Source organism: Salvelinus namaycush, chromosome 7, assembly GCF_016432855.1.
Source record: "Salvelinus namaycush isolate Seneca chromosome 7, SaNama_1.0, whole genome shotgun sequence".
Taxonomy (NCBI): domain Eukaryota; kingdom Metazoa; phylum Chordata; class Actinopteri; order Salmoniformes; family Salmonidae; genus Salvelinus; species Salvelinus namaycush.
The window spans coordinates 16,913,151-16,925,413 of NC_052313.1; the positions used below are offsets into that span (position 1 = coordinate 16,913,151).

Here is a 12,263-nt window from a genome sequence, read left to right on the forward strand (position 1 = left end):
GTCATGCAATAAAATGCAAATTAATTACTTAAAAATCATACAATGTGATTTTCTGGATTTTTGTTTTAGATTCTGTCTCTCACAGTTGAAGTGTACGTACCTATGATAAAAATGACAGACCTCTACATGCTTTGTAAGTAGGAAAACCTGCAAAATCGTCAGTGTATCAAATACTTGTTCTCCCCACTGTATATCCAAAATGCCCATTTATTTGGCGCGTTTGATCCAGAAATACACCGGTTCCAACTTGCGCAATGTGACTACAAAATATCTCAAATGTTACCTGTAAGCTTTGTCCAAACATTTCAAACTACTTTTGGAATACAACTTTAGGTATTTTTTTACGTAAATAATCGATAAAATTGAAGAAGGGATGATCTGTGTTCAATACCGGAGGAAAACAAAGTGTAGCGCGCTTCTAACAAAGAGTACACTTCCCTCGAGCCTCATTCTGAACAGTGTTACTTCTTCATTTCTCAAAGGAAAAACCTCAACCAATTTCTAAAGACTGTTGACATCCAGTTGAAGCGATAGGAACTGCAAGAAGGTCCCTTAGAAATCTGGATTCCCAATGAAAACCCATTGAAAAGAGAGTGACCTCAAAAGAAAAAAAATCTGAATGGTTTGACCTTGGGGTTTTGCCTTCCAAATAAGTTCTGTTATACTCCCAGACATGATTCAAACAGTTTTTGAAACTTCAGAGTGTTTTCTATCCGAATCTACTAATAATATGCATATCTTAGGTTTTGGGCCTGAGTAGCAGGCAGTTTACTTTGGACACGCTTTTCATCCGGACGTGAAAATACTGCCACCTATCCCAGAGAAGTTAAACTACTAGCACACAGCTCGGACACACATGCATACCCCACAATACATGCCACCAAAGGTCTCTTCACAATCCCCAAGTCAAGAACAGACAATGGGAGGCGCACAGTACTACATTGTTCCATGTAGCCATGGCTCTTTCTTCCACATCAGGTAACTGATGCAAGCAGTAGAATCAGATTTTAAAAACGGATAAAGATACACCTTATGGAACAGCAGGGACTGTGAAGAGACACACACACACACAGGCACACATACACATAAGACACACACTCTACACACATACACATGGATTTTGTATTGTAGATAAGTGGTGGTAGTAGAGTGATGGCCTGAGCGAACACACTTAATGTGTTGTGAAAAATGTTATGACATGTAATATTTTAAATTGTATATAACTGCCTTAATGATGCTGGACACGAGGAAGAGTAGCTCCTGCCTTGGCAGCAGCTAATGGGGATCCTTAATAAATGCAAATACAAAACTGTATCTGTAAATATATACACTCACGCTGTTAGCCAAGGCTTTAAAAGATAACTATAGCCTCAAGTTTAAAGAAATAGAGTCAGCTAATTCTGCAGATTAGAGTCCATATTATCAAAGGAAATTGAATGACTAACAGAACAGACAGATAGCAATAAAAACTGTACCATAAAGGCTCAGAGAAAGATGGAGGAACTTGTACAAGAAAGATCCAGTGTAATATATTCTAAAAAAATAATGCAAACTGGATGGAATATGGGGAAAATGCACCAAATTCTTTTTCAATTTTCAACATAGAAATGCTACCAATTTTTTTTTACTGAAACTTGTTACAAATGATGGATTCACTCATGATTCACCGAACGATATTATTATTTATTTATTTATTTATTTCCTCCCATTTTCTCCCCAATTTTCGTGGTATCCAATCGCTAGTAATTACTATCTTGTCTCATCGCTACAACTCCCGTACGGGCTCGGGAGAGACAAAGGTCGAAAGCCATGCGTCCTCCGAAGCACAACCCAACCAGCCGCACTGCTTCTTAACACAGCGCGCCTCCAACCCGGAAGCCAGCCGCACCAATGTGTCGGAGGAAACACCGTGTACCTGGCCCCCTTGGTTAGCGCGCACTGCGCCCGGCCCGCCACAGGAGTCGCTGGAGCGCGACGAGACAAGGATATCCCTACCGGCCAAACCCTCCCTAACCCGGACGACGCTATGCCAATTGTGCGTCGCCCCACGGACCTCCCGGTCGCGGCCGGCTGCGACAGAGCCTGGGCGCGAACCCAGAGACTCTGGTGGCGCAGTTAGCACTGCGATGCAGTGCCCTAGACCACTGCGCCACCCGGAAGGCCTACCGAACGATATTTTGAAAGAGAAGGTAAAGTACTTTAAGAATATGTTTTCATTTCAGTCTCCTCCATCTCCACTAACCTCAGGTAATTGTATGGACTTTTACCCTATTAATAATGTAAAATTAACTTCTGTACAGAAAGACTCATGTGAAGGCCAAATTACAGAGGAGGAACTTCTTCATGCAATTAAAGCCTTTTAGTCCGGGAAAACTCCAGTGCTGGATGGCATACCAGTGGAAGTGTACCAGAGGACCATTATAAGCATGTTTTAGCCACTCTTATATAAACGGTAGATCATCGGACACGCAACAAGGTCTGATTTCATTATTACTGAAACAAGATCCAAGTGGTGTATATACAGTGGGGCAAAAAAGTATTTAGTCAGCCACCAATTGTGCAAGTTCTCCCACTTAAAAAGATGAGGCCTGTAATTTTCATCATAGGTACACTTCAACTATGACAGACAAAATGAGAAGAAGAAAATCCAGAAAATCACATTGTAGGATTTTTAATGAATTTATTTGCAAATTATGGTGGAAAATAAGTATTTGGTCACCTACAAACAAGCAAGATTTCTGGCTCTCACAGACCTGTAACTTCTTCTTTAAGAGGCTCCTCTGTCCTCCACTCGTTACCTGTATTAATGGCACCTGTTTGAACTTGTTATCAGTATAAAAGACACCTGTCCACAACCTCAAACAGTCACGCTCCAAACTCCACTATGGCCAAGACCAAAGAGCTGTCAAGGACACCAGAAACAAAATTGTAGACCTGCACCAGGCTGGGAAGACTGAATCTGCAATAGGTAAGCAGCTTGGTTTGAAGAAATCAACTGTGGGAGCAATTATTAGGAAATGGAAGACATACAAGACCACTGATAATCTCCCTCGATCTGGGGCTCCACGCAAGATCTCACCCCGTGGGGTCAAAATGATCACAAGAATGGTGAGCAAAAAATCCCAGAACCACACGGGGGGACCTAGTGAATGACCTGCAGAGAGCTGGGACCAAAGTAACAAAGCCTACCATCAGTAACACACTACGCCGCCAGGGACTCAAATCATGCAGTGCCATAAATGCTGAAAAAATCATTCTCTCTACTATTATTCTGACATTTCACATTCTGAAAATAAATTGGTGATCCTAACTGCCTGTGTGGATAGGTAACAGTGTCCTGCACACCTCTGTGTTTATAAGGGCAGTATATTTGAGGTATTACTTATGCAACCTATCATCTTCCATCACTAATTTAGACGGGGTGTCAAGGGGTGCGTGTGTGTCTGTGTGTACCTGTGTTCTTTTGTGTGTGTGAGACAAGAAAAGCACCACCAAGCATTTCTCTCTTGCTCTCTTTTTTTCTCTTTCACTCCATTTCACACTTCATTTGCCTAATCTTCTCATTCCTTCATCGTTTTTTTTGGGCCTCTTCATTGAAGTTTTGTAATGAATATTTCTTGTTCATTTCAAGGTTTGTCATGTTGTTTTGTGGAATGTTGCTTCCGTGTGAGTCATGATCCAAAGTAGAATTCGCTGAACTGAACCAAAAGAAGCATGATAAGAGAGAGAGAGGGAGGGAGAGTGAGACAATAGGGAGAGATAGAGATTTTCTAAAACAGTGGTTTGCTGCAGGAAAAGTGCTCTGGCTCAGCAAAGCCTAGAGATTTATATAATTAATTACTTTGAGCACAATAGCAATGTGTCTCTACTCTTTACTGTTTCTGGTTGACCGGACCTCAGCACCACATTGTGGCCAGATTCACACTGACTTTCTCCACATGGTAATTTCGAAGGGATGGTTTGACTGATGCGCTGTGACATGCCGGGCCAAATGAACTCTCTCACACACAAACATGTCCTGCTGCATGAACTGGCCGGATGAGAAGTGCATGTTTTAACAGCCATGTCTAACACCATTTATTTTCTCTCTTTCTTTCTCAATCATGCTCTTTCTTCTCTTTCTCTTTCTGGCTCAATCTTTCAATCTGTCTACTTCTCTCTCTGCTCTCACTCTAACTCTCTCCATCCCTATCCCTCTCTCTCACCCCTCCCCCTCATTTTCTTTCATTTCTCCACAGTGCCTTCGGCTGTCCCTACTCCGACATCAACATGAAGAAGGAGGCCGTGCTGCCTGACCGGCTGGGCGGTGAAAAGCAGATCACCTTTGTCCCTGTGCACTTTGTCCAGAAGACCAAGAGGCTGTGCACTGCCGATGAACAGGAGGAAGCCACGCCCCAGGACACTCCCATGGAAACCAGGTGGGGGGAAGTGATGTCATTGTGATGATTTGTCAAGATGGCCAGCTGGCCCTGTTTCCATCCTTACTGATCTAACATGATTGGATAGGTAAGAGCAAAGGTTCAACTTCATAGCTTTTACCCATCCAGACATGTCAGATCAGGGAGTGAAGGAAGAATGCAATTTCAAATGATTTAAACAGTGTCAGTGTCGCCACCCAACAGATATTTCTAATTGGACCTGCAGCCTTGGATGGAGAGGAGACTTAGCTAAATGCAATCCCAATGTCATTGAACCTCTGTTTCACTTTCAACTGAGATGCCCTGACACTGTTCCAAACTAGAAAAATAACAGCTGTCTTGACATTTTCAAAGTATTTTTCTTAAAGTCATAACAGAGGACTGCACACTACTCTCTGCAAATTTAAATTATTCCAAGGTGAGAGTGTTGGAGTCTGAGACGAGGCGGATGACGTGCCGTTGGCTCCTCGGCAGAGAGGTTTAAGGGTGGCAAATTGCATTTTTTCACAATGTCCACAGCAGAATCAGAAGCGTTTCGAATCAGAAGCGTTGGGTTAAACGCCGACTCAGCACTGCCGATCGGCTTAACTTACGCACTGCTCAGAAGGATTTTCTGCTATTGCAGTGGGCTTGCTCTATTTGTCTAGGCCTGGCCGGGCTGTGGATGGCTGGCTGCCAGAGTTTACAGTCGGAAGCTTGTCAAGCGTACTAGCGGAGCGGGAGCTGAGCTGTGATGAACGGTTTTAATATAAAACTAACTTGATTATCAACTTTTTAAATTCCCGCCAGAGGAGTCTTTATGGTGTCGGATGTAATCGTACATTGTTCTATTAATAAATCGTTGCCGAAGGTTGTTTTCAGAAGCTAAGTGATCCTGTGTTGGTAATGTGATTTGGAATGGTGTCAAGTTGTAGTACCTGCCAAGAAGTCTGTTAGAGTAGGCCGTACTCTACTCATATATAAATACTGAAAAGGTTTTGTTCGAGGTCAGCATTTGTGTAAGTGACTATTGATCACTTACACTACATGAAAATGTTTCTTTCAAGATATATCTTTGGTCTGGGCAGGTAGTAACAAAGCACACGCAAATGCGTCTATTACAATGAACTATGGACTACGGCCGTCATTGAAATAATCATTTTTTCTTAACTGACTTGCCTAGTTAAATAAAGCTTAAATAAAATAAAAGAATATATAGAGGCACCTGTCAGGGGTGTCTAGATAGTTTTCTTACAGCATCCAAAACAGTATTTTATTGGACTGTACTACTGATAATGTATGTTTACCACCGTGCATCGCACTGCTGGCTTGCCATTGAAGCTAAGCCGTGTCGGTCCTGGTCGGTCCCTGGATGGGTGACCATATGTTGCTGGAAGTAGTGTTGGAGGGCCAGTAGGAAGCACTCTTTCCCCTGATAAAAAAAGAAAAGAAAAAAGATCTCAATTCCCCAGGGCAGTGATTGGGGACTTTGCCCTGTGTAGGATACCCTCTTTCGGATGGGATATTAAATGGGTGTCCTGACTCTCTGTGGTAACCATCTCTGTTCAATGCCTTTTCTCTCTCACTCTTAACCTCTCCCTTTTATCCTCTCTCCCCCCTGCCCACTCACCCTATCTTTCTCTCTGTTTCTACCTTTTGCTTTCTCTATTTCTTTCTCTCTAATTTTTATCCTCCCTCACTCACTCTCTCCCTTTACTCACTCTCTCCTTCCCCTCTCTCTCGCACTCCCTCCCTCGCTCCCTCTCTCTCTTTCTCTCCCTCCCTCTCTCTCTCCGTCGCTCTCAGGGCTATGTTGTCAGGGTACGAGGGGGCTGGTCGTCTGAGAGGACGACCCCCAACCAACCCCCTGGTGAAGAGAGAGCCCAGGGAGGAACCAGCCACAGCTCAGGGACAGAAGCTCCTCTCTCTGGGGAAGAGAGGCCTACCCAGCAGGTAAGATAAGATGACTTTATTTGTAAATTGTACACAAGGTCCAACTGAAATGTGAATTCCGCTTTTAACCCAACCCCTCTGAAAGACAGACACACACTACCGGTCCAAAGTTTTAGAACACCTACTCATTCAAGAGTTTATCTTTATTTTTACTATTTTCTACATTGTAGAATAATAGTGAAGACATCAAACTATGAAATAACACATATGGAATCATGTAGTAACCAAAAAAGTGTTAAACAAATCAAAATATATTTGAGATTTGAGATTTTTCAAAGTAGCCAGCCTTTGCCTTGATGACAGCTTTGCACACTCTTGGGATTCTCTCAACCAGCTTCACCTGGAATGCTTTTCCAACAGTCTTGAAGGAGTTTCCACATATGCTGAGCTTGGCTGCTTTTCCATCACTCTGCGGTTGGATTCATCACCAAACCATCTCAATTTGGTTGAGGTTAGGGAATTGTCGAGGCCAGGTCATTTGATGCAGCACTCCATCACTCTCCTTCTTGGTAAAATAGCCCTTACACAGCCTGGGGGCGTGTTGGGGCATTGTCCTGTTTAAAAACAAATGATAGTCCCACTAAGCCCAAACCAGATGGGATGGCATATTTCTGCAGAATGCTGTGGTAGCCATGCTGGTTAAGTGTGCCTTGAATTATAAATAAATCACTGACAGTGTCACCAGCAAAGTACCCCCACACCATAACACCAGCTCCTCCATGCTTTACGGTGGAAAAATACGCATGCAGAGATCATCCGTTCACCCACACCGCGTTTCATAAAGACACGTGGTTGGAACCAAAAATCTCCAGACCAAAGGACAAATTTCCACCTGTCTAATGTCCATTGCTCGTGTTTTTTGGCCCAAGCAAGTCTCTTATTGGTGTCCTTTAAGGGAAGGGGGATACCTAGTCAGTTGCACAACTGAATGCATTCAACTGAAATGTGTCTCCCGCATTTAACCCAACCCCTCTGAATCAGAGAGGTGTGGGAGGCTGCCATAATCGACATCCACGTCTTCAGTAGTGGTTTCTTTGCAACAATTCAACCATGAAGGCCTGATTCACACAGTCTCCTCTGAACAGTTGATGTTGAGATGTGTCTGTTACTTGAACTCTGAAGCGTTTATTTGGGCTGCAATTTTTGAGGCTGGTAACTCTAATGAACTTATCCTCTGCAGCAGAGGTAACTCTGGGTCTTCCATTTCTGTGGCGGCCCTCATGAGAGCCAGTTTCATCATAGCGCTTGATGGTTTTTGCGACTGCACTTGAAGAAACATTCAAAGTTCTTGACATGTCTTAAAGTAATGATGGACTGTCGTTTCTCTTTGCTTATTTGAGCTGTTCATGCCATAATATGGACTTGGTCTTTTACCAAATAGGGCTATCTTCTAGAGGTCGACCGATTAATCGGAATGGCCGATTTAATTAGGGCCGATTTCAAGTTTTCATAACAATCGGTAATAGGTTTTTAAATAATATTTTTTTTACACCTTTATTTAACTAGGCAAGTCAGTTAAGAACACATTCTTATTTTCAATGACGGCCTAGGAACGGTGGGTTAACTGCCTTGTTCAGGGGCAGAATGACAGATTTTTACCTTGTCAGCTCGGGGATTCGTTTTTGCAATCTTCCGGTTACTAGTCCAACGCTCTAACCACCTGCCTTACATTGCACTCCACGAGGAGCCTGCGTGGCAGGCTTGACTACCTGTTACGCGAGGGCAGCAAGAAGCCAAGGTAAGTTGCTAGCTAGCATTAAACTTATCTTATAAAAAACAATCAATCTTAACATAATCACTAGTTAACTACACATGGTTGATGATATTACTAGTTTATCTAGCGTGTCCTGCATTGCATATAATCGATGCGCCTACTTCAACAAACGGTGATGATTTAACAAGCGCATTTGCGAAAAAAGCACTGTCGTTGCACCACTGTTGTTGCACCAATGTAATATATTTTTAAACCTGCATATTTAGTTAATATTGCCTGCTAACATGAATTTCTTATAATTAGGGAAATTGTGTCACTTCTCTTGCGTTCCGTGCAAGCAGTCAGGGTATATGCAGCAGTTTGGGCCGCCTGGCTCATTGCGAACTGTGTGAAATCCATTTATTCCTAACAAAGGCCGTAATTAATTTGCCAGAATTGTACGTAATTATGACATAACATTGAAGGTTGTGCAATGTAACAGCAATATTTAGACTTAGAGATGCCATCCATTAGATAAAATACGTTACGGTTCCGTATTTCACTGAAAGAATAAACGTTTTGTTTTCAAAATTATAGTTTCCGGATTTGACCATTTTAATGACCAAAGGCTCGTATTTCTGTGTGTTATTATGTTATAATTAAGTCTATGATTTGATAGAGCAGTCTGACTGAGCGATGGTAGGCAGCAGCAGGCTCGTAAGCATTCATTCAAACAGCACGTTCGTGCGTTTGCCAGCAGCTATTGCGCTGTTTATGACTTCAAGCCTATCAACTCCCGAGATTAGGCTGGTATAACCGATGTGAAATGGCTAGCTAGTTAGCGGAGTGCGCGCTAATAGCGTTTCAAACGTCACTCGCTCTGAGACTTGGAGTAGTTGTTCCCCTTGCTCTGCATGGGTAACGATGCTTCGAGGGTGGCTGTTGTCGATGTGTTCCTGGTTCGAGCCCAGGTAGGAGCGAGGAGAGGGACGGAAGCTATACTATTAAACTGGCAATACTAAAGTGCCTATAAGAACATCCAATAGTCAAAGGTATATGAAATACAAATGGTATAGAGAGAAATAGTCCTATAATTCCTATAATAACTACAACCTAAAACTTCTTACCTGGGAATATTGAAGACTCATGTTAAAAGGAACCACCAGCTTTCATATGTTCTCATGTTTTGAGCAAGGAACTTAAACGTTAGCTTTTTTACATGGCACATATTGCACTTTTACTTTCTTCTCCAACACTTTGTTTTTGCAATATTTAAACCAAATTGAACATGTTTCATTATTTATTTGAGGCTAAATTGATTTTATTGATGTATTATATAAAGTTAAAATAAGTGTTCATTCAGTATTGCTGTAATTGTCATTATTACAACAAAAAAAATAATTGTCCGATTTAATCGGTATCGACTTTATTTGGCCCTCCAATAATCTGTATCGGTATCGGCGTTGAAAAATCATAAACGGTCGACCTCTACTATCTTCTGTATACCACTACTACCTTGTCACAACACAACTGATTGGTTCAAACACATTAAGAAGGAAAGAAATTCCACAAATTTAACTTTTAACAAGGCATACCTGTTAGTTGAAATGAATTCCAGGTGACTACCTCATGAAGCTGGTTGAGAGAATGCCAAGAGTGTGCAAAGCTGTCATCATGTCACGCCCTGGCCTTAGTATTCTTTGTTTTCTTAATTATTTTAGTTAGGTCAGGGTGTGACATGGGGAATGTATGTGTTTTTTGTAGTGTCTAGGGTGGTTGTAAGGTTTAGGGGGTTTATTAGAGTAGTTGGGTTTATGTTTAGTATAGTAGTCTAGCTGTGTCTATGGTTGAGTGTAGGTATCTAGGAAAGTCTATGGTTGCCTGAATTGGGTCTCAATTAGAGACAGCTGGTTATTGTTGTCTCTGATTGGGAGCCATATTTAAGGCAACCATAGGCTTTAGCTGTTTGTGGGGAATTGTCTATGTCGAAGTGTTTTGTGTCAGCACTTATTTTTGTATAGCTTCACGGTCGTCTGTTTTGTTGGTTTGTTTTGTTGTTTCCTTCTTTAAATAAAAAGAAGATGTACTTTCCACGCGCTGCGCCTTGGTCCTCTCTCAGTCCCTTTGACGATCGCGACAGAATTCCCCACCAATGCGGGATCAAGCAGCGTGAAAAGCGGCAACAGGAGCAGCGCAAGGAGGAATGGAAATGGGAGCGTAATATGGACTACACTACGTGGGAGGAGATCGACAGGTGGGCGATCGACCCAGGGCGAGTGCCGGAGCCAGCCTGGGATTCTCTGGCGCAGTGTGAGGAGGGATACCGGCGAATGGAGGCAGCACGACGACGCGGTAGGAAGCCTGTGAGTCAGCCCAAAAAAATTCTTGGGGGGGGGCTTAGAGGTAGTGGGCCGAGGGCAGGTAGGAGACCTGCGCCCACTTCACAGGCTAACCATGGAGAGCGGGAGTACGGGCGAACACCGTGTTACGCAGTAGAGCGCACGGTGTCTCCTGTACGTGTTCATAGCCCGGTGCGGGTTATTCCACCTCCCCGCACTGGTAGGGCTAGATTGGGCATTGAGCCAGGTGCCATGATGCCGGCTCAACGCGTCTGGTCTCCAGTGCGTCTCCTCGGGCCGGCATACATGGCACCAGCCTTACGCATGGTGTCCCCGGTTCGCCTACATAGCCCGGTGCGGGTTATTCCACCTCCCCGCACTGGTCGGGCGACGGGGAGCATTCAACCAGGTAAGGTTGGGCAGGCTCGGTGTTCAAGGGAACCAGTACGCCTGCACGGTCCGGTATTTCCGGCACCACCTCCCCGCCCCAGTCCAGTTCCACCAGTGCCTACACCACGTAACAGGCTTCCAGTGTGTCTCCAGAGCCCTGTTCCTCCTCCACGCACTCGTCCTATGGTGCGTGTCTCCAGCCCGGTACCACCAATTCCGGCACCACGCACTAAGCCTCCTGTGCGTCTCCAGAGTCCTGTGCATCCTGTTGCTGCTCCCCGCACTAGCCCTGAGATGCGTGTCCCCAGCCCGGTACCACCAGTTCCGGCACCACGCACTAGGCCTAATGTGCGTCCCCAGGGTCCAGTATGCCCTGTTCCTTCTCCCCGCACTAGCCTGAAGGTGCGTGTCCTTAGCCCGGTGCCTCCAGTTCCGGCACCACGCACCAGGCCTACAGTGCGCCTCATCCGGCCAGAGCCATCCGTCTGCCCAGAGCCATCTGAGCCATCCGTCTCCCCAGCGCCATCTGAGCCATCCGTCTCCCCAGCGCCATCTGAGCCATCCGTCTCCCCAGCGCCATCTGAGCCATCCGTCTCCCCAGCGCCATCTGAGCCATCCGTCTCCCCAGCGCCGTCTGAGCCATCCGTCTGCCCCGAGCCATTAGAGCCGCCCGTCTGTCCCGAGCCGTCAGAGCCGTTAGTCAGTCAGGAGCCGCTAGAGCCATTCGTCAGTCAGGATCTGCCAGAGCCGCCAACCAGACAGGATCTGCCGGAGCCGCCAACCAGACAGGATCTGCCAGAGCCGCCAACCAGACAGGATCTGCCAGAGCCGCCAACCAGACAGGATCTGCCAGAGCCGCCAACCAGACAGGATCTGCCAGAGCCGCCAACCAGACAGGATCTGCCAGAGCCGCCAACCAGACAGGATCTGCCAGAGCCGCCAACCAGACAGGATCTGCCAGAGCCGCCAACCAGACAGGATCTGCCAGAGCCGCCAACCAGACAGGATCTGCCAGAGCCGCCAACCAGACAGGATCTGCCAGATCCGTCAGCTAGCCATGAGCAGCCAGATCCGTCAGCTAGCCATGAGCAGCCAGATCCGTCAGCCAGCCATGAGCAGCCAGATCCGTCAGCCAGCCATGAGCAGCCAGATCCGTCAGCCAGCCATGAGCCGTACAGCCAGGATCCGCCAGAGCCGTCCAGCCAGGATCCGCCAGAGCCGTCATTCAGCCAGGATCCGTTCCTCAGTCCGGAGCTGCCGTCCCTCAGTCCGGAGCTGCCGTCCCTCAGTCCGGAGCTGCCGTCCCTCAGTCCGGAGCTGCCGTCCCTCAGTCCGGAGCTGCCGTCCCTCAGTCCGGAGCTGCCGTCCCTCAGTCCGGAGCTGCCGTCCCTCAGTCCGGAGCTGCCGTCCCTCAGTCCGGAGCTGCCCCTTATCCTGGTGCTGTCCCTCAGTCCGGTGCTGTCCCTTAGTCCGGTGCTGCCCCTCAGTCCG

The 12,263-nt window shown here is 45.8% G+C and overlaps 1 protein-coding gene across 4 annotated transcripts in view; it reads left to right on the plus strand.

The window, feature by feature from the left end:
- LOC120051030 (lethal(3)malignant brain tumor-like protein 4) overlaps positions 1–12,263 on the plus strand; it is a 142,741-nt gene that overhangs the window by 56,489 nt on the left and 73,989 nt on the right. For all 4 annotated transcript variants that reach the window (XM_038997621.1, XM_038997622.1, XM_038997623.1 and 1 more), the window contains 2 exons: positions 4,239–4,418; positions 6,204–6,350. In XM_038997621.1, coding sequence (XP_038853549.1) covers positions 4,239–4,418; positions 6,204–6,350 — 327 coding nt within the window. The remainder of the gene's footprint in view (positions 1–4,238; positions 4,419–6,203; positions 6,351–12,263) is intronic.